Below are 22,641 nucleotides of genomic sequence, written 5' to 3' on the forward strand. Positions count from 1 at the left end.
CAGGATGTACACATTGACTGAACCCGAGAACCTACATCTCAGGCAGTACATAGAGAAATACCTTTCTTTGGGATTTATTCGTCACTCCAGGTCATCTGCAGCTTCCCCTCTTTTTTCTTTATACCTAAGGCCAATTGGGAGCTCCGAACATGCATGGACTTCAGAACGCTGAACGCTATCACAGTGAAGAACCAGTAGCCTCTTCCCCTTGTATCGGTTTGGCTGGACCAAGTGAAGTGGGGTGCGATATACAGGAAGCTCGACCTCTGAGGAGCCTACCATCTGGTTCGGATGCGAGAGGGGGACGAGGGGAAGACCGCTTTCAAGACTTGTTACGGGCTTTGTGAGTATCTCGTTATGCCTTTTGGCCTTTGTAATTCCCCAGCTGCCTTCTAGTTTTTCCTGAACAATGTTTTCCGGGAGTATCTGGACCGATTCGTGGTATATAGATGACATTCTTGTCTTTCCCACAGACATTGAAGAGCATAAGGAAAACATGAGGATTGTATTACAGACCTTGCAAAGAAATCACCTTTTCTGCAAGATCAGTAAATGCGGATTTCATGTCACCACCGTGGAGTTCTTGGGGGTCATGCTCACTCCTACAGGCCAAATCATGACTAAGAGGAAGCTGACAGTCATTACTGAGTGGCCCAGCCCAAAGGACGTATGTGACGGACAAAGCTTTTTGGGCTTAGCCAATTTTTATAGGAGTTTTATCCATAATTTTCTGCCCTGGTGGCCCCAGTCACACAATTGTTAAGGAAGAATGTTTCCTTCGAGTGGGATGAAGAAGCTCAAACCACCTTTGAAGCACTTAAGGCAGCCTTTTCCTCCGCTCCTATCTTGGCTCACGCTGATCCAGAACTACCATTCATTGTAGATGCTGACGCCTCCGATGTAGCAGTAGGAGCCATCACAAAGACATCCATCCACGGGCAGTTACATCCTGTCACTTTCATGTCCTGTAAGCTGAACAGTGCGGAGAGAAATTACACTATCACCGAAAAGGAGCTATTGGCTATCAAGGATGCCTTTTTGGAATGGAGGCACTGGATAAAAGGAGCGAAAAAACAAGTAACTGTTTACACAGATCACCACAATCTGCAGTTCATGAAATCCACCAGGCAGCTTACTCCTCGTCAGCTAAGGTGGATGATGTTCTTTTCTGAATATCACTGTGTCATCACCTTTAGGCCTAGCAGAGACAACAAGAAAGCAGATGCTCTGAGCAGACAAACTACTCAATTGGAAGGTACAACAAACCCCGTACAAGCAATCATCACACCTAACCAAGTAATTTGTGTAACCCATACTAACGAATTCCTACACAAGGTAAAGAGAAGAGTACAGACTGCCACTTGGAGAGACTGGTTCGGACATCATCCCGAATGGAGAATGCATCAAGGCATTCCCATGAAAGGAAAGCAAGTCCTATTACCCACCAAGGAAGGTAGACAGCGAGCCTTTCACTGGTGCCATATTCTCCTGTGTGCTGGACATTGTGGTGGTCTGAAGACCATTGAAAACACCCTACGACGAATCTGGTGGCCCTCTCACCGCAGAGACATCTCTCTTTGGGTCAAGGGTGTGGTGAATTCTAAGGTCAACCAGAACAAACTATGGTACTTGGTGTCTTGGAAAGGATATGGTTCTGAGGAGGACTCCTGGGAACTGCCTTCCTCTGTACATGCTCCCCGGCTGGTGGCTCTTCATAGGAGATTCCCGGATGAGCCCTGCGCCTGTCAGTGCTCTCCGAAGGGATGATGTACAGTCAGGGCGCACAGAGGGTGAGCGCACTGCCAGTGGACGCGGAGATGCAACGGGACATCCTGTCATCCACCTGCGCTGTCAACGCACGTGCTGACATAGCACGCTGTTAGAAGTCAGGATATCAGGAGATGGCGCCGTTACGAAGACGCCAATTATACTGTGATTCCCGAAGTACCAGAAAGTACGGTCGGGTAAGGGTGTGAACTCGTACCGGCTTTATTCCTTTTTGTTTCATTTGTTATTGTGCTATGGAAGCTCCCAGAGCACGTTTCCTTGTTCCTCCCGTTGGCGAGACGCGTTACTTCTTACGGTCTCATGCGGGAGGAAATGTGTTGCCATTTGCCTGAGACAAGTGTTCTGGAACTATTGCCACTCTCTCTTTGAGACAAAAGGGGGAGTGCGGGGGTGCTACATTTTGCTTTCCAATATTGCTTTTATTGGCTGAAGTTTAACACTGTTCTCCAAAAACACTATTATGCGCTGAGAGAATCCCTATTCTGGAGATTGTCTTCTCTTAAACCTGAGTAATGGATGAGAACTTTTAATGACCTTTTGGAATTACTAATGGACTATCCAGGAACGCAATTCTGATTCTTACATGCAGTTAAGATTGGCTTCTGTGTTATCCTTTAAATTGTAGGTGAGATCAGTTGGGGGTGTCCAGGACTGAACTGACATAGTCTGGTGGGGATAAGCACATTTAATGAGAAGGATAGGAAAGTGCTGATACCTTGTGTTCACTCTCACATCTTGCCCGTTTTAAGGCCATCATTGTTTCCTTTACTGGTCTCCCTCCCCCGTTGTGCCTACCCTTTCCTTCCCTTGCTTGACCATCCCACTAGTCCGAGAGGATTTATTCTATCCGGACTTGGGGCTGTCGAGAGGTGGACCCCTTTAAGCTTCAACCCGATCCTGAGGATAACCTGGTGACCGTGACATAAAGGCTATGCAACAGCCAAATGAAAATGAAGGATCATCTAACAAAGAACAGAGGATAGAGCAGCGCTCGACAACGGCGGAACAGGCAGATGCAGACTCTGGCAATAGATTCTTTTCGCTGTCAGATCACTCTAGTCTCTCTGGGGAAGAGGAAATAGACCCAACCAGACACCGCACGAGGGAGAAATCATTGGACAGTATGTTAAGTGACGGGGCAGCCTGGATGAAAATCAAACATCACAACCAGATGCAACAGGCATGGGATTAGAGGGCACGGCTAAGAAAGTAAAAAAAGACCAGGGCATTTCAATCTTGACCTAAAATATTGTACTTTTCAGGACAATGCCAGTGGAGCTTTGTAAACTCTGGTTGCGGAAACTAGACTCTATATGTGTGAGTTTCCTGTGGGGGTATAAAAGCCTAGGAGGGCTCTTAAATATATGACCATGCCAAGATTACGAGGTGGGTGGTAATTTCCCAATTTTACCTCTTATTACTGGGCATGTTGATTCAATATAAGGGGATTTTATTAACTGGAGAAACAAGGGGGAGTTGTGTCATAGAATATCCAATTATATATAAGACTAGCAGCCCGTCCCGACCTTGTCCGGGAGCAACAGGCTTCCCCGACCGCCCCGACATTGTCCAGCAGCCCAGGCCCCTGCCCGGCCCGACCCCCGCCTGCCCCGACCCCCGCCTGCCCTGACACGGGTCCCCTTACCTCAGCCGCCGCTCCTCCCACCTGTCCGCAGCTCGCACCGCCGCTCCTCCCCGCACTCCTGACGTGAGCACGCACGTCGCGGCCGGCGCTACTTCGGAGGGCCACATTTTTTTTTACTGGAAATTTTTTGAATAACTTTTTTATTTTTATTTATATAGCCTATAACCATCTACACACCCTGACGATTCCAATGGTGTATCGGGCGTGTGGATTGGCGCTGTGGTTCCCGAGTTTACCCGCCTCAAAGGCTGAAAGTTCTTCCTTTATTATAGTAGTATAGATGGAGCTTGGAATTGAAGCAAAAGAATGCTTTATGAAATCATTGGAGCCACGTAATTACAATAAAACTAGATTTAAGCTATTCAGAGCCCCCTACAAAATTTGGCCTCAGCTTAAGCGACAACTGGTGATTCCTAAAATAAACTTTTACACTCTGGTCTCTGAAGCCACCCTACTGCCTACTATTTTTGAAGACTCTGTGATGGAAAGGTGGAAACAGAAGGGTATTGATTCAATAGGAGATCTATTTATTGACAATCTGCTATGATCATCTGCAGAAGATATTTGACTAGCTCAAGAGGTTTTTTTTTAATTCCTACAGATTAGGGATTTTCTATTAAAAACGAAAAATGAATTAAATGCAATAGAGAAGATCCCTATCATTGAGGCAGCCTGACGTGGCTAGAGTATAGGGGCCCTATATGAGCTATTGGTTGAGATACAAAGAGATGATTTAGATGCTCAAGTTTCTACGTGGAGTACAAGGCTAGATAGCCCAACAATATGTCTTAAGGAGTCTTTAGAAATGTGCAAAAAAAATCTATTAACAGCAAATTTAAAGAGCCAGTTTTTAAAGACTGCTTTTAATTTGTACTACACTCTAAATGGGGACCTGAATTTTATGGAAAATGCAAACTATGCGGAGCTGATCAAGCAGAGGTTGTGCATATGTTTTACTCATGTCCTCAGCTACTACCTTTTATTAAAGGAATAGAGGCTTTTTTAAATCCTATTACCAAATATTCTATTAGCTTCACTTCGGTAACGATGCTTTTAGGACTGGTAGATCGAGCATGATCTAATATCATTGGTCGGGAAGAAATGTACCTGATTTTCGTTGCCACTGCGGTAGCACGATTATGTATCGCCTCGGATTGGCTGAAACCTGACCCCCCAACGTTTGTATTGTGGCTGAATAGATTCATGTCTATTAATAATATGGAGGTCAGCTTATACAAACTTAAAGGCCATAAGAAGGACAGACTGGGTGAGAAGATATGGTCACCAGTCACAAACTGGGTCGGAGGGCTCTGAGTTGAGCTAGAACCAGTAGCATTAACTGCGGATGGACTAAGGTCATAGATTACTCGACCTAGATGACATTTTACATGCCCAGCTCTTTATAGTATTTACAACAAGGGGTGGTGAGGGACAGAGTCTCTGAATTAAACAGAAAGCTCTCACCCCGTCAAGAGATCAGGGCTAGATCCAACACCGTTTTTTAGCTCACTGCACCATCCCAGTTTCAGAACCTGGCTGTATGCAAATTAGTCTGTTCCTGTCCCAGTGCATGATGGGAACAGGGCAAACCAAACTACAAAAGCCAATTCTTACACTGGGAAGGAAACAAGCTCCCGGGGACCGGTTTCTGGCATTACAGCCGTCTTCGGCCCGGTTTGCTTGAATCCTGATGGTGCAATGAGCAAGGGTCTCACATCTGAGAATACCCTTCCACGCTTAGGGTGGACAAAAATATTTACAACAAGGGGTGGTGAGGGACAGAGTCTCTGAATTAAACAGAAAGCTCTCACCCCGTCAAGAGATCAGGGCTAGATCCAACACCGTTTTTTAGCTCACTGCACCATCCCAGTTTCAGAACCTGGCTGTATGCAAATTAGTCTGTTCCTGTCCCAGTGCATGATGGGAACAGGGCAAACCAAACTACAAAAGCCAATTCTTACACTGGGAAGGAAACAAGCTCCCGGGGACCGGTTTCTGGCATTACAGCCGTCTTCGGCCCGGTTTACTTGAATCCTGATGGTGCAATGAGCAAGGGTCTCACATCTGAGAATACCCTTCCACGCTTAGGGTGGACAAAAATATTTACAACAAGGGGTGGTGAGGGACAGAGTCTCTGAATTAAACAGAAAGCTCTCACCCCGTCAAGAGATCAGGGCTAGATCCAACACCGTTTTTTAGCTCACTGCACCATCCCAGTTTCAGAACCTGGCTGTATGCAAATTAGTCTGTTCCTGTCCCAGTGCATGATGGGAACAGGGCAAACCAAACTACAAAAGCCAATTCTTACACTGGGAAGGAAACAAGCTCCCGGGGACCGGTTTCTGGCATTACAGCCGTCTTCGGCCCGGTTTGCTTGAATCCTGATGGTGCAATGAGCAAGGGTCTCACATCTGAGAATACCCTTCCACGCTTAGGGTGGACAAAAATATTTACAACAAGGGGTGGTGAGGGACAGAGTCTCTGAATTAAACAGAAAGCTCTCACCCCGTCAAGAGATCAGGGCTAGATCCAACACCGTTTTTTAGCTCACTGCACCATCCCAGTTTCAGAACCTGGCTGTATGCAAATTAGTCTGTTCCTGTCCCAGTGCATGATGGGAACAGGGCAAACCAAACTACAAAAGCCAATTCTTACACTGGGAAGGAAACAAGCTCCCGGGGACCGGTTTCTGGCAATACAGCCGTCTTCGGCCCGGTTTGCTTGAATCCTGATGGTGCAATGAGCAAGGGTCTCACATCTGAGAATACCCTTCCACGCTTAGGGTGGACAAAAATATTTACAACAAGGGGTGGTGAGGGACAGAGTCTCTGAATTAAACAGAAAGCTCTCACCCCGTCAAGAGATCAGGGCTAGATCCAACACCGTTTTTTAGCTCACTGCACCATCCCAGTTTCAGAACCTGGCTGTATGCAAATTAGTCTGTTCCTGTCCCAGTGCATGATGGGAACAGGGCAAACCAAACTACAAAAGCCAATTCTTACACTGGGAAGGAAACAAGCTCCCGGGGACCGGTTTCTGGCAGTACAGCCGTCTTCGGCCCGGTTTGCTTGAATCCTGATGGTGCAATGAGCAAGGGTCTCACATCTGAGAATACCCTTCCACCCAATACCCTGCTTAGGTGTGGCAGGGTATACTCAGACATGAGTCCCTTTCTCACTGCTCCATCAGGATTCAAGCAAGCCGGGCCGAAGACGGCTGAAATGCCAGAAACCGGTCCCCGGTAGCTTGTCTCCTTTCTGGTGAAGAATTGGCTTGGTAGTTTAGTCTGCCCTGTTCCCATGATGCACTGGGCCAGGGACAGACTGATTTGCATATAGCCAGGTTCTGAGCTGGGATGGGGCAGTGAGATAAATAACGGTGATGGATCAAGCCCTGATCTTTGGACTGGGTAAGAGTGGTCTGTTTAATTCAGACACTCTGTTCATCACCACCCCCTTTTCTAAATCGTTTTTGGCCACTATAGGTGTGGCAGGGTATACTCAGACATGAGTCCCTTTCTCACTGCTCCATCAGGATTCAAGCAAGCCGGGCCGAAGACGGCTGAAATGCCAGAAACCGGTCCCCGGTAGCTTGTCTCCTTTCTGGTGAAGAATTGGCTTGGTAGTTTAGTCTGCCCTGTTCCCATGATGCACTGGGCCAGGGACAGACTGATTTGCATATAGCCAGGTTCTGAGCTGGGATGGGGCAGTGAGATAAATAACGGTGATGGATCAAGCCCTGATCTTTGGACTGGGTAAGAGTGGTCTGTTTAATTCAGACACTCTGTTCATCACCACCCCCTTTTCTAAATCGTTTTTGGCCACTATAGGTGTGGCAGGGTATACTCAGACATGAGTCCCTTTCTCACTGCTCCATCAGGATTCAAGCAAGCCGGGCCGAAGACGGCTGAAATGCCAGAAACCGGTCCCCGGTAGCTTGTCTCCTTTCTGGTGAAGAATTGGCTTGGTAGTTTAGTCTGCCCTGTTCCCATGATGCACTGGGCCAGGGACAGACTGATTTGCATATAGCCAGGTTCTGAGCTGGGATGGGGCAGTGAGATAAATAACGGTGATGGATCAAGCCCTGATCTTTGGACTGGGTAAGAGTGGTCTGTTTAACTCAGACACTCTGTTCATCACCACCCCCTTTTCTAAATCGTTTTTGGCCACTATAGGTGTGGCAGGGTATACTCAGACATGAGTCCCTTTCTCACTGCTCCATCAGGATTCAAGCAAGCCGGGCCGAAGACGGCTGAAATGCCAGAAACCGGTCCCCGGTAGCTTGTCTCCTTTCTGGTGAAGAATTGGCTTGGTAGTTTAGTCTGCCCTGTTCCCATGATGCACTGGGCCAGGGACAGACTGATTTGCATATAGCCAGGTTCTGAGCTGGGATGGGGCAGTGAGATAAATAACTGTGATGGATCAAGCCCTGATCTTTGGACTGGGTAAGAGTGGTCTGTTTAATTCAGACACTCTGTTCATCACCACCCCCTTTTCTAAATCGTTTTTGGCCACTATAGGTGTGGCAGGGTATACTCAGACATGAGTCCCTTTCTCACTGCTCCATCAGGATTCAAGCAAGCCGGGCCGAAGACGGCTGAAATGCCAGAAACCGGTCCCCGGTAGCTTGTCTCCTTTCTGGTGAAGAATTGGCTTGGTAGTTTAGTCTGCCCTGTTCCCATGATGCACTGGGCCAGGGACAGACTGATTTGCATATAGCCAGGTTCTGAGCTGGGATGGGGCAGTGAGATAAATAACGGTGATGGATCAAGCCCTGATCTTTGGACTGGGTAAGAGTGGTCTGTTTAATTCAGACACTCTGTTCATCACCACCCCCTTTTCTAAATCGTTTTTGGCCACTATAGGTGTGGCAGGGTATACTCAGACATGAGTCCCTTTCTCACTGCTCCATCAGGATTCAAGCAAGCCGGGCCGAAGACGGCTGAAATGCCAGAAACCGGTCCCCGGTAGCTTGTCTCCTTTCTGGTGAAGAATTGGCTTGGTAGTTTAGTCTGCCCTGTTCCCATGATGCACTGGGCCAGGGACAGACTGATTTGCATATAGCCAGGTTCTGAGCTGGGATGGGGCAGTGAGATAAATAACGGTGATGGATCAAGCCCTGATCTTTGGACTGGGTAAGAGTGGTCTGTTTAATTCAGACACTCTGTTCATCACCACCCCCTTTTCTAAATCGTTTTTGGCCACTATAGGTGTGGCAGGGTATACTCAGACATGAGTCCCTTTCTCACTGCTCCATCAGGATTCAAGCAAGCCGGGCCGAAGACGGCTGAAATGCCAGAAACCGGTCCCCGGTAGCTTGTCTCCTTTCTGGTGAAGAATTGGCTTGGTAGTTTAGTCTGCCCTGTTCCCATGATGCACTGGGCCAGGGACAGACTGATTTGCATATAGCCAGGTTCTGAGCTGGGATGGGGCAGTGAGATAAATAACGGTGATGGATCAAGCCCTGATCTTTGGACTGGGTAAGAGTGGTCTGTTTAATTCAGACACTCTGTTCATCACCACCCCCTTTCCTAAACAGCTCTTTATAGGGCATGACATGTCTTCCATTGGTTCAACCTGTTAAAGGTTATTAAATATGTATTTATGGCCACATAGCACTTTACCGCACTATATATGAAATCTAAATTATTTGTTTAATGATGTATTCAGATGGAAGTTACTAGTTGAATTTGGATCAGGATATTCTGTGTAATTTATTGACATTCAGCACTTTATCTATTATGTACAATTCTGCAGCTTCGTCCAGCTTAATATTGCTGCATGAAACCTAATGTTTTATTTTTATTTTTATTTCAATGGAATGTTTAGAAGAAACTCACTGGTCAAGTCTGTCTTAAAATATAAGGCGTTCATTTATTGTCACATATCACTTTATTTACTATGTACAGCTATGCTGCTCTTGCTTACTAAATATTGCTGTATGTAAATTCTCACATGGGTGTAAAATAAAAATAAAAGTCCTATACTAGCTGTTGCTTCCAGCCCAGGTCATCTTCATGACCAGATGCTTCAAATAAAGCACTCAACAACAAGACCCCAGCTCACCTGGCAAACAAACTATACACGTTCAAGGAACGACATCTGACCAGGAGCGTGGATATCACCAGACTTGAGACAAAAAATGATAAGAAGAAAAACCCAGGAGGCAAGCCTTCTCCGTTCATGCTCCCAGGATCCGGCACAGCATCACTTTCGACGTGGCATCAGCTCCAACTCTCCCCAATTTAGGAAAATGCTGAAGACCCATCTCTTTAAGGAACACTATCCCTGATCCGACAGCCCACCCTAGACCTTCCGCCAACAATTGCATCTTCTCAGAGCCAGCCCCTCGGTTTGCGCTCTATATCCAGGCTGTAAGTACTGCCCATATAAATTCAGACTGTCAGTACCAATAGCAGACATCCAGATTGGAAATTCTGGCCACACATATCCAAATTGTTCTTAAATATGTTACATCCAGATCCCCGCATCTGATTAACCATATCTGGACCTTGTCCTATACAGGTGCCGGCCACACGTAGGGTCTGTGAAAGAACAGACAACCAAAGAAATGATCACAGTCTGTGACAGAAAACAGACACAGTAAGGGAGCGGGTACTAGCCTCATACAGGGTCAGTGACAGAACAGACACAGGAAGAGTGCAGGCCCCATCCCCAGGCAGGGTCTGTGACAAAAAACAGACACAGGAAGAGTGCAGGCCCCAACCCCAGGCAGGGTCTGTGACATAAAACAGACACAGGAAGAGTGCTGGCCCCAACCCCAGGCAGGATCTGTGACAGAAAACAGACACAGGAAGAGTGCAGGCCCCAACCGTAGGCACGGTGTGTGACAGAAAACAGACACAGGAAGAGTGCAGGCCACAACCCCAGGCAGGGTCTGTGACAGAATACAGACACAGGAAGAATGCAGACCCCAACCCCAGGCAGGGTCTGTGACAGAAAACAGACACAGGAAGAATGCAGACCCCCAACCCCAGGCAGGGTCTGTGACAGAAAACAGACACAGGAAGAGTGCAAGTAACAACCCCAGGCAGGGCCTGTGACAGAATACAGACAAAGGAAGAATGCAGGCCCCAACCCCAGGCAGGGTCTGTGACAGAAAACAGACACAGGCACAGGAAGAGTGCAGGTCACAACCCCAGGCAGGGTCTGTGACAGAAAACAGACACAGGAATAGTCCAGACCCCAACCCCAGGCAGGGTCTGTGACAGAAAACAGAGACAGGCACAGGAAGAGTGCAGGTCACAACCCCAGGCAGGGTCTGTGACAGAAAACAGACACAGGAATAGTGCAGACCCCAACCCCAGGAAGGGTCAGTGACAGAATACAGACACAGGAAGAATGCAGGCCCCAACCCCAGGCAGGGTCTGTGACAGAAAACAGACACAGGAAGAGTGCAGGTCACAAACCCAGGCAGGGTCTGTGACAGAAAACAGACACAGGAATAGTGCAGACCCCAACCCCCAGGCAGGGGCTGTGATAGAAAACAGACACAGGAAGAGTGCAGGCCCCAACCCCAGCCAGGGTCTGTGACAGAATACAGACAAAGGAAGAATGCAGGCCCCAACCCCAGGCAGGGTCTGTGACAGAAAACAGACACAGGCACAGGAAGAGTGCAGGTCACAAACCCAGGCAGGGTCTGTGACAGAAAACAGACACAGGAATAGTGCAGACCCCAACCCCATGCAGGGTCTGTGACAGAAAACAGACACAGGAATAGTGCAGACCCCAACCCCCAGGCAGGGGCTGTGATAGAAAACAGACACAGGAAGAGTGCAGGCCCCAACCCCAGCCAGGGTCTGTGACAGAATACAGACAAAGGAAGAATGCAGGCCCCAACCCCAGGCAGGGTCTGTGACAGAAAACAGACACAGGCACAGGAAGAGTGCAGGTCACAAACCCAGGCAGGGTCTGTGACAGAAAACAGACACAGGAATAGTGCAGACCCCAACCCCAGGCAGGGTCTTTGACAGAATACAGACACAGGAAGAGTGCAGACCCCAACCCCAGGCAGGGTCTGTGACAGAAAACAAACACAGGCAGAATGCAGGCCCCACCCCCCGGCCAGGGTCTGTGACAGAACAGGCAGTTGCCTGCAGACAGTCTGCAACAGAGCCAGTTCCAGCCCTTTACAAGGTCTGAAGCAGGAATCAACACCAGCCTCACAGGGTCTGCAACAGAAAAGAGGCAACAGACTCATAAAAGGGTCTGAGAAAATAAACCTGCTAGAACGAGAGAGCATATACCAGCCCTTAACCGGGTCTGCAACAGAGAACAGGCACCAACCTCATACAGGGCCACAGCTGGGAACAGGCAGGATTAGCGAGAGAGCAGGCAACATTCTGATGCAGAGTCTGCAACAAGGAACAGGCAGCCCGGAGAGCAGGACCGAACTCAAGCATGGAGCATGGCAGGATGGCAGATTGAGAGCGTGAACAGTAGGGTGAAAGGTTTCGGCGCAGTGTCCATGTGACAAACTGCTTCCGTTTTACTATCCTGGCCCGGGATATCTTCTTGTGCAAGAGACCAGCACCGGAGGTCCCCTGACGAGGGCTTTACATCTGGAGCGCTGCTCTCCATCAGAGTGCGAGATTGAGATCCACCCAGAGAGGTCCTGCTTTTACCCGAGTGGATCCCCCTCACATGACCAGCCCATGACGCTACTAACGGCTTGTGGCAGACGAGTATAGAAGTGGGGTGGATGTCGCCTCAAACTCAGATCGGAGAGTGACTGACACTACCTTCTGTGTAGTATGTCTTCTCTGGGCTCCATCTGAGTGCAGTATACATGTTGTGAGACAGATGTGTATAGCACTGTATTACCATGAGCAGGGCCTCACAGTGCTGTCAGGCTCAGGTGCCTTCAGGCCCAGGTCCATAGGATGCAGTGCCTGTGGACATGTGAGGCGAGGTTCCCATGTGCGGTGATGGGGGCCACAGTGGATCATCTCGTTCCTCGCCGGAAGAACCCAGAGAGTCCGCCTCCCCCGTTCCGATCGGCGCCCACCGAAGTCATCTGCAGCGTCCCGCAAGGATCCTCCCTCAGCCCCACCCTCTTCAACGTCTACATGAGCCCTCTCGCAGACATCGCTCGTCAACACAACCTCAACATCATCTCCTACGCTGACCACACCCAGCTGATCCTCTCCCTCACTAACGACCCCGCCACCGCCACCGCCAAAGCCAACCTCCAGGAAGGAATGAACGACGTCGCAGAATGGATGAAGATCAGCCGTCTGAAACTGAACTCCGACAAGACGGAAGTCCTCATCCTCGGACCATCTCCCTCTGCCTGGGACGACTCCTGGTGGCCCCCTGCCCTGGGCATCACACACAAACCAACAGACCACGCCCGCAACCTAGGCTTCATCCTGGACTCCTCCCTCACGATCACCAAGCAAGTGAACACCGTCTCGTCATCCTGCTTCAACACCCTGCGCTTGCTCCGTAAGATCTTCTGATGGATCCCACCGAAACCAGGAAGAGGGTCACCCAGGCCCTCGTCACCAGCCGTCTGGACTACGGGAACACCCTCTATGCTGGAACCACAGCCAAACTCCAGAAAAGACTCCAGCGCATTCAGAACGCCTCAGCACGACTCATCCTGGACATCCCTCCTGAAACCACATCTCTGCCCACCTGAAGGAACTGCACTGGCTCCCCGTCAACAAGAGGATCACGTTCAGACTCCTCACCCACGCACACAAGGCTCTCCCGACACAGGCCCGAAGTACCTCAACAGCCGCCTCACATTCTACACACCCACCCGCCAGCTCCGATCCGCCAGCCTCGCCCTCGCCTCCGTCCCACGCTTTTGGAAGTCCACCGTCGGAGGAAGATCCTTCTCCTACCTGGCAGCCAAGACATGGAACTCCCTCCCCACTCACCTACAGCTGACCCTGGACCATCTCTCTTTCAGGAAACAACTCAAGACCTGGCTGTTCGAGCAGTAGCACCCCCCTCCCTCCAAAGGTCTGGGGCTAACTATGAATCTGGCTGGGCAGTTGGATTGGAGCGAACTATCCGAGGACAGGATATAAACTGTCCCCTTCTAACTTTATGGAGCTCTGCACAGCACTGAAGAGAACGCTGAAGACCAGAGACGGGAATGATGGCCATCTCCCTGCTACAAGAGGCGCTACACCCCAGGACCAAGGAAGGACCTCTACTGAAGGGAACGCTGAAGACCAGAGGTGGGAATGATGGATGTCTCCCTTCTACAGGAGGCGCTAGACCCCAGGACCGAGGAAGGACCTCTACTGAAGAGAACGCTGAAGACCGGAGATGGGAATGATGGCTGTCTCCCTTCTACAGGAGCCGCTAGACCCCAGGACCGAAGAAGGACATCTACTGAAGAGAACGCTGAAGACCGGAGATGGGAATGATGGCTGTCTCCCTTCTACAGGAGGCGCTAGAACCCCAGGACCGAGGAAGGACCTCTACTGAAGAGAACGCTGAAGATCAGAGACGGGAATGATGGCCGTCTCCCTTCTACAGGAGGCGCTGGACCCCAGGACCGATGAAGGACCTCTACTGAAGAGAACGCTGAAGACCAGAGACGGGAATGATGGCTGTCTCCCTTCTACAGGAGGCGCTAGAACCCCAGGACCGAGGAATGACCTCTACTGAAGAGAACGCTGAAGATCAGAGACGGGAATGATGGCTGTCTCCCTTCTACAGGAGGCGCTGGAGCCCCAGGACAGAGGAAGGACCTCTACTAAAGAGACCGTTGAAGAACAGAGGCGGGAATGATGGCCGTCTCCGTTCTACAGGAGGCACTGGACCCCCAGGACCGAGGAAGAACCTCATCTGAAGGGAACGCGGAAGACCAGAGACAGGAATGATAGCCGTCTCCCTTCAACCGGAGGCGCTGGACCCCCAGGACCGAGGAAGGATTTCTACTGAAGAGAAAACTGAAGACCAGAGACGGGAATGATGGCGGTCTCCATTCTACAGGAGGTGCTAGAACCCAGGACCTATGAAGGACCTCTACTGAAGAGAATGCTGAAGATCAGAGACGGGAATGATGGCCGTCTCCCTTCTACAGGAGGCGTTGGACCCCCAGGACAGAGGAAGGACCTCTACTGAAGAGAACGCTGAAGACCAGAGACGGGAAGGATGGCCGTCTCCCTTCTACAGGAGGCGCTAGACCCCAGGACTGAGGAAGGACCTCTCTTGCCGCTGAATGGAGGGGTTTGTCCTCATCACCCCGAGCCCAGTCCACTGCTCTGCACCTCGAGGTGAGGAGGTCGGACACTCCGAGCTTCCCCAGACCGGGAGCCTGTGATCGCAGCCCAGCCTGACGGTCATTCATCCTGTGAGGGGTCCCCAAAGCCAGCGAGCTTCAAGCAGCCAAAGCTACAGGGGATCTTCACTCTGTGTTCAATGACGATGCAAGTCTAGCGCCTGGACCCTGCACCTCTCTTTGTGTCTGGTGAACCCTGCACTGTTCGGGACTCATCTGCACAGATGCCCTTGAGACCCTGTGTGCGTCACCCTGCATTGCTGCAGCTCTTCTGCTGTGTCTCTGCTCCTGTGAGCTCGTGTGCTACACCCTGCATTGTCGCGTCAAGTCTTCTGACACCGACAACTCACACTGCAGTGTTACACGGAATGAGTATAATGTAAGATCCTAAAACACCCACACACACCCCTTCTGATCCTCTGCAGCCGCCTTTGTGGCTCACAGTATACAGCCCATGATCCCAGCGCTCTGACAGACACACTTTGTGCTCTTTTACAGGTTCCTATAAAGCCCTCATGGAGTGGATTCACTTACAATCCCTAAACACCAACAAACATACCTTGTATTTTTCAGCAGCCTTCTCGAAGAACACTTAACACTCCCAAAATATACATTGTATCCTCTTAAAGACTTAACAAGTTTATTCAATTGTGAATCGTGATCGTCCACAGACTGCCTTGTGCCCCTCTGCAGAATGTACATACTGCCTTCACTTGTGAATCTTGAACACCCACACATATACCTTGTGCTCCTCTGCAGCTTCTTCCTCTGTGGAACTTACAGTGTCTTCACTTGTGAATCGTGAACACCCACATACCCTCCTTGCACAGACCTCTCTTTGGGCCCACGGGTGCAGTATGATCCATAAACATCCACAGACACACCCTGTTCTCTTCTGCAGCCTCCTCTATGGCATAAACAGGGAGGGAGACCAGATGACTCCAGGCCACCGGGACACAACTTTTTCATTTCTAGGATTTTGATTGAACATATCAGTGCATTCTGGGATTTGTAGTTGTGATTCACTTTACTGGACCCTATTGCTTGAACACACCAGGTCAAAATATGTAAAAAGCAAAATCCAGAAATGTAAAAGTGTTGTCCCAGGGACATGGCGCCTTCTGGAACACACAGCGTGTGCTCTCCGGCTGCCCCTTGGAGGCTCAACAAACGACTTTGTGATCCCAGCACACCCACAGACGTACCTTGTGCTCCTCTGCAGCCTCCTCTATAGGAGTTGCTGAGTGAGTTTTATGCTCCTTGGACTCCCGGCAGACCCAGCATATCATCCTCTGATCCTCTGCACAGAACAGCCTCAGTTTCTCTTCATGTTTCTCGCACAGATTCTCCTCCGGGGGCTTCACGGGGGGCAGATGGAGCTGTTTTAACATTTCCACCATGTTCCCCAGCTGCCTGTTGGGTCGGAGGTTTTTCCTAGAAGATATCTCCCTGCACTGTGGACAGGGGAAGTTTCCATCTCTTCCCTCCCAGCTCTGGGTGATGCAGGAGCGACAGAAGTTGTGTCCACAACCGATCATCACCGGATCAGTAAAATATCCCAAACAGATGGAACACGTGGCCTCTTCCTTGAGGCTCCCGAGCTGAGCTGCTGCCGCCATGATTCAGAAATGCAGGAAGTGAAGGCAAGTTTCAGTTTCTCTCTTTGTGCAGTGGGTGTGTCTGTGCGTCTGTCCCTCTCTGCGTGCAGTGGGTGTGTCTGTGCGTCTGTCCCTCTCTGTGTGCAGTGGGTTTGTCGGTGCGTCTGTCCCTCTCTGTGTGCAGTGGGTGTGTCTGTGCGTCTGCCCCTCTCGGTGTGCAGTGGGTGTCTGTGCGTCTGTCCCTCTCTGTGTGCAGTGGGTGTGTCTGTGCGTCTGTCCCTCTCTGCGTGCAGTGGGTGTGTCTGTGCGTCTGTCCCTCTCTGTGTGCAGTGGGTGTGTCGGTGCGTCTGTCCCTCTCTGTGTGCAGTGGGTGTGTCTGTGCGTCTGCCCCTCTCGGTGTGCAGTGGGTGTCTGTGCGTCTGGTCTGTCCCTCTCTGTGTGCAGTGGGTGTGTCTGTGCGTCCGTCCCTCTCTGTGTGCAGTGGGTGTGTCTGTGCGTCTGTCCCTCCCTCCCTGTGTGCAGTGGGTGTGTCTGTGCGTCTGCCTCTCTCTGTGTGCAGTGGGTGTGTCTGTGTGTCTGCCCCTTTCTGTGTGCAGTGGGTGTGTCTGTGCGTCTGCCCCTCTCTGGCTGCGCCGGGACTTCCGGGTTCATGTTGCAGTCACAGAGCAGAGAACTGACTCCTTTGCTCTGACTCGAGAGTTCCCTCCTTTCTCAGCAAAAATACCAGTAATTTGGTTTTCTTCTCAGGTTCTGAAAGTGCCAGGAGCGGTCTCCTAAATATGGATTTGTATAAAATCCTCCAAGTTATTTTTAACTTGTCAATTCTGCGTTCTCATTTCCACCGCCAATATCTCTAACTTTCACCAATGCAAGACCCATTGCATTGCAAATGCTTGTTTATCTGTTTGAGGTAGGCACAGTTGTATGCGGTACATGTGGCATATCCATAATTATGGGCACAACTCAACTTGTGCAAAATCCCTTAATTCCATTGGCTTTGATCAAAAAACATTTGTGCAAAAACAATTCTATATTTCATTCGAAAAATTATTTGTAAATATTTTACTGGTTATAACTACACATATTAGTTTCACTATTCACTATTTACACTGCTCATATTAGTTACTTTTGTACTCAAACAGGAGCTGTTCATTGAAGGCCAGGGGTCTAAACCTAATAGTGACTACAATAAAAAGCTGAGTTTGCTTTCTCGTGGTAGACCTACTGAAAAAGTGAATAAAACAGAAAAGACACTTTTACTCTCCTCATCTTGCATAGTTAGTGGTCACTATTAACTATTTCTAAATCAAATGTAAACATATGAAATATATACACTTTGCAGATATTAGGTGTGCACCTTTAATTGTTTGTATGTGTTTGTTTAGCAGACGTCCTGGTGCTGGAAGTGCATTGTTTACTCATTTCTTTCCTCCTGGTCTCTCCTCGGCTGTTCGTGGTTTACTGCCGGTTATGACGTTTCAGTCAGATGCTGAAAGAAGAGAGAGGGCCTTCCCCAGGGTTCTGTGAATAGTGTAAGGATAAAAAGTCCTTCAGGGTCAGTGTAAAGCATGAGAATGAAATGTCTCCACAACAATTCACTGTCTACCAAATATAATTTATTCTAAAGCTACTGGACAATATTAAAAACAGTGATGATACAATAAAGGCTTTAATGAGACCTAATGTATCTGTGATATAAAGATAGCGATTTGCTAAATGGGTAAAAATAGTGGTAACCCAGAAGTGGTTACATAAAAAAGAACAAACTCCTCAATGGAGGAAGGTTTGCCTCACGGGGATTTGAGGGGAAGTTACAGAGTTCAAGAACGTATTAGTTCTCTGGTCAGAATTTTGGCCGATAACCTACTTCTCTCCCTCCATTGAGGAGTTTGTTCTTTTTTATGTAACCACTTCTGGGTTACCACTATTTTTACCCATTTAGCAAATCGCTATCTTTGGGTTTGAAAGGGTTGCAGGTATGGCAGGGTGTTAGTGTACCCTGACCACCCAACTCCTTTACAATTTTGGTCCTGATGAAAAACCGGTAAATCCCATATGGTTTGAAACATGTAGACCCAGCACATATCACAGATACACTAGGTCTCATTAAAGCCTTTATTGTATCATCACTGTTTTTAATATTGTCCAGTAGCTTTAGAATAAATTATATTTGGTAAAAGTTATACCAGGACAATTTTTAACTCACTGACTTTTTTTCACATTCATCACTCACATACCCGCTCCACTGTATTCAGGTGTTGTAGCACACCTTGGCGGCACTCGGCTGCCGAGGTGGCCCCGATGATGAAGCATGTCACCGACCAGGTCGGTGAGTGAGGGGTTCCTTAAAAACAAAGGAGGACTTCTTCTTTTACACTAGTGTCTCATCCCACCAATATTGGCTGTTTCAGCCTTATCTTTGGTGGTACTCCTTCGTATTGTTATATAGCTACTTGTCTAGGGGACTGGGAGTACCCTTCCATCCACAGCAGTGGATATAATCCCTTAACTCTCCCACCTTGTTAAATGTACATTTACTGACACCTACATGAATAATTTATTTATGCAAAAATGTGCATGCAGGTTTTTATCCATACATTTCAGTCATTCATTAAAAATATCATGATGTGAGGTTTCTTTTGTATTTTTAGGTCTTGTGTTAGCCAAAACCTTTTGATGTTACTAAAATATGCATAATATATTACATATAGGGGCTTTCAGCCACCCCTTTTCATCCATTGGTCTGTTGTTGTGTCACTCATATGTTGCCTCCACCCACTGCAGCTTGTAGTGTGGGGCAGAGGCTCCGCCCACTAAAGCCACTGGTTAACTTCACTTTGAGAGACTGCATTCCGCTCACTCTCAAGGAGCGCGTCCACACAAGCTGGCTCCCTTCGGTGCCAGTGTTTTAGTTTTCTTTATGATTAGTTTGTAGCTGCCTTTGTGGTTAGAGCTGGATGTGATAGCAGGGCGCTTCTAGCGCACATCCCATCTTTATCAGATCCCATCTCTGCTGTAAACCTCTCTTGGAGTGTTTTGATTTTCTGGCTTCTGCTATTTCACAGCATACAAGATTGTGTCAATTTGAAACGATTCTGTATTCATTTCGCCTCTTTTTACTTCATTTATTTTTCTTCTTTCTTTTTTTTCTCCTTCTATTCCTGTCTTCTTTCATTCTGTGTCTTTCTCTCTTTCCTTCTATCTTTTTATCTTTTCTTCTAGTCATTTCTTTCTTTCCGTCTCCCTCTTTCTCTCTCTTTCATCCATCTGAGGTCGATAAAATGAGTACCATTGAGTTGGGTAACAATAATCATCTGTTATTCAGCTCCAAGATACGTCCGGGTGAAAGTGCGCTTTACAAATACACGTTATGTGATGTTATGTTTCTTTTACTTTTTCTTTCTTTCACCTTTTTCTTTCCATTTTTCAGTCTTTTTTTCTCTCATTCTTTCTTTCTTTCTCTTTCCTTCGTTCTTTCTTTCTCTTGGCTTTTATCTTTGCCTTCTTTCATCTCTTCTTTCATTGCTTCCATCTCTCTTTCTTTATCTCTCCTTCTCTCTTTCTTTATCTTTCCTTCTCTTTCTCTTTATCTTTATAGTAATTCTATCTTTCTTTCTTTCTTCTCACCTTCCTTCTCTTTCTTTCATTCTCTCTTTCTTTCCTTCTCTCCTTCTCTCTTTCTTTATCTTTCCTTCTCTTTCTCTTTCTTGTAATTCTTTCTTTCTTTCTTTCTTTCTTTCTTTCTTTCTTTCTTTCCTTCTCTTTCTTTCTTTTCTTTTCTCCTTCTTTCTTTCCTTCTCTCCTTCTCTCTTTCTTTATCTTTCCTTCTCTTTCTCTTTCTCTTTCTAGTAATTCTATCTTTCTTTCTTCTCACCTTCCTTCTTTCCTTCTCTTTCTTTCATTCTCTCTTTCCTTCTCTCTTTCTTTCCCCCTCTCCTTCTTTCTTTCCTTTTTTCTTGCCTTCTGCCAGAACCCCTTTCAGAGGGCCATTGGGCCCGTAGGGGGTACTGTGCTCAACCGTGGAGGTTGAGGCCTTCTACTTCTGGTGTCCCGGGGCCGTATCTACTATGGGTCCTGAGCAACTGGGCCAGGGACCCCTTCTGCGCTTGACTCCCAGGGGTAGCTGTGGTTGAGTCCTCACGGCTCCCTTGGGGGGATGTAGATACAGGTCAGTGAACACGACTCATAACTCAAGGTGCAAACAGTATGAGCAATAAATCAATCTCCAGTCCAATACTCACTTTTATAGAAAAATTAAGTATTTTATTTCTAATGCTACACATACAAAGGTATATGACAATCGGAAGCAATGACTAAAGCCCACTTGAGGTCCGGGCTCGAGTAGTTGTCAGGCAGATCCCTGTCCCACCCGCCTTCTTGTAAACTGTTTGGGGTTATTGCCCATTTACTCATGCCTGCATCTAGGTAATGCAAGCTATTAGGTTGCACTCAACAGTTTTACCTTTGATTCTTGAGGAATTAGTCAAAGTGTCCATGGTGCCGCAGGACCATTAGCAGCAAGTCCCCCGGGGCCACGAGGGCCCAGTTCCAGTCTTACCCGCTCTGGCATTATGGCAATGCTCAATGGAGCAGCGAGTGCCCTCTCCTGGGGAGCTCAAGAGTCCGCATCATGTATGACGCAAACGCGCTGCTCGCGATGTACGTAGCAGCCCCTAGCAACGCAGTCTCTCTCTGTCACGCAGCGCTGCCGGTTCTTTCCAGTGATCGGATCTGCTCCCGCTTGGCAGACACTGCACTTCCCCCTAGCAGGGGAGAGGGGGGTGGTGTGGTCCTCTGGCTCCTAACCGGGGCTTCAATGATGGTATGAAGTCCTCAGCAGTGGCTTGATGATCCTCGGGGAATCCTTCAGGTTAGATCAATGTGTGTCGGCTAGACCCACTGGTCACAGCAGTATTGATTAGGTCGAGACAATGACTCGAACCCTTGGACAAAATGATACCAACAGCACTGCGTTACTCACTATCTGGGCGCATACTCTCCTTATGAAAGTGAAAGTGAATTCTCTTTATTGTTTAGTTAATTAAAACCAGAACAATGTTCCAAAACAAAAATGCATTGTACGGTTAAAGCAAACGGACATATAGACATGTTAAAACTTATAATTTCCTCCTTTTCTTTAAACATTCTATTTGAAAGGTTAACATTGATATGAACGGGTGATACACCACCTTTTTTGTTCAATACATTAAAACTAATTGGTAATTTCAATTTACCTTAATATTGTTGTTAAAAGGCAGACAGTGACCTCTGAGCGACTATGTGACCAATTTCATTGTGTCATTACTTTCTTATAACAGATTAACATTTTTATTAAGTGGCAAATGAGTTGCGGATCATTTGAGTCCAGGCATTTTAATATGGCAGATCTACAGGGGCGGATGCCTCCATCATTGAACTGTCTCCTCAATAGATGACGGCGATGAGAAAGTAAGGCTGGGCAAATGCATATATGATGTATAAAATCCGGTGTTGGTGACCCACATAGAATGCATGCTTTTGAGCCCTGATACTTCCAGCTGGGCTGGGCTGCGTTGGAGGCAACTTTAAAAACTTGTTTTTTAAGTAAGGGGAAAAGGGAAGACCCAGATATGCCGCTGGCACAGGTTTTGTATAGGAATGCAATACCATCCAAGGGTGGACTCGTCGACTTAACATTGCTTTTTCTTCTAGTAGCAAGTGCATATCTACCGCATTTTGCATGATAAGCTGAAATGAGGCTAGAGGTAATTTCTGGTGTTTGATTGCTTTGCATTATATAATAATTTTGTTCAGAAGTTATTATGTTGTGTTTTTTTGTCTTCCCAAATTTGTTTTTTATATTTTTTCTTTAATTGACATACTTACTTCCATGTAGTGGAGGATGGCCTATGTTGGCGTGTCAACCTAACTGCCCTTCTTAATTGTTTCCTTAGAGTTCTGGCAGTTTGACTCTTCTTATGAGATCGTCCTCACTACGGCGGCCCCTCCTAGCGTAAGGAGTCACCGATTTCAGCAGTCACAAGTCTGGCACTCCTGGCCCAAAATCAGTTCAACTGTGACACCCATGGGCAAACGTTGTGACCACGGAGGTGTGACCTGGTGCATAGGTCTTCTGATACGGCTCAGAATAATGCACCCTCTTTTGGCATACTGACGTTGCAGAGGCGATACTGCACATGGGCCATGGCCCGAGGGGTGCAAAGCTTCACATCGCGCTCAGGGAGTGCACGTGCACGCCCCCCACTGGACCTCGCTCCCTCCAACGCTCTCCTCATCCTGACAAGGCACACTGGTCTTGACAAGCAGGCAGATGATGGTGCTCCAGGGGAGGTGATCTCCCCTCAC

General features: G+C 48.1%; 1 protein-coding gene across 1 annotated transcript in view; it reads right to left on the minus strand.

Annotated features, from left to right (window-relative positions):
• LOC147710143 (E3 ubiquitin-protein ligase TRIM11-like) overlaps positions 1–16,814 on the minus strand; it is a 166,211-nt gene extending 149,397 nt beyond the window's left edge. The window contains exon 1 of the mRNA XM_086920837.1: positions 15,904–16,814. Coding sequence (XP_086776963.1) covers positions 15,904–16,317 — 414 coding nt within the window. The 5' untranslated portion in view covers positions 16,318–16,814. The remainder of the gene's footprint in view (positions 1–15,903) is intronic.
• Between the last annotated feature and the right edge of the window lie 5,827 nt (positions 16,815–22,641).

The sequence above is a fragment of the Lissotriton vulgaris genome, chromosome 5, assembly GCF_964263255.1.
Source record: "Lissotriton vulgaris chromosome 5, aLisVul1.2, whole genome shotgun sequence".
Taxonomy (NCBI): domain Eukaryota; kingdom Metazoa; phylum Chordata; class Amphibia; order Caudata; family Salamandridae; genus Lissotriton; species Lissotriton vulgaris.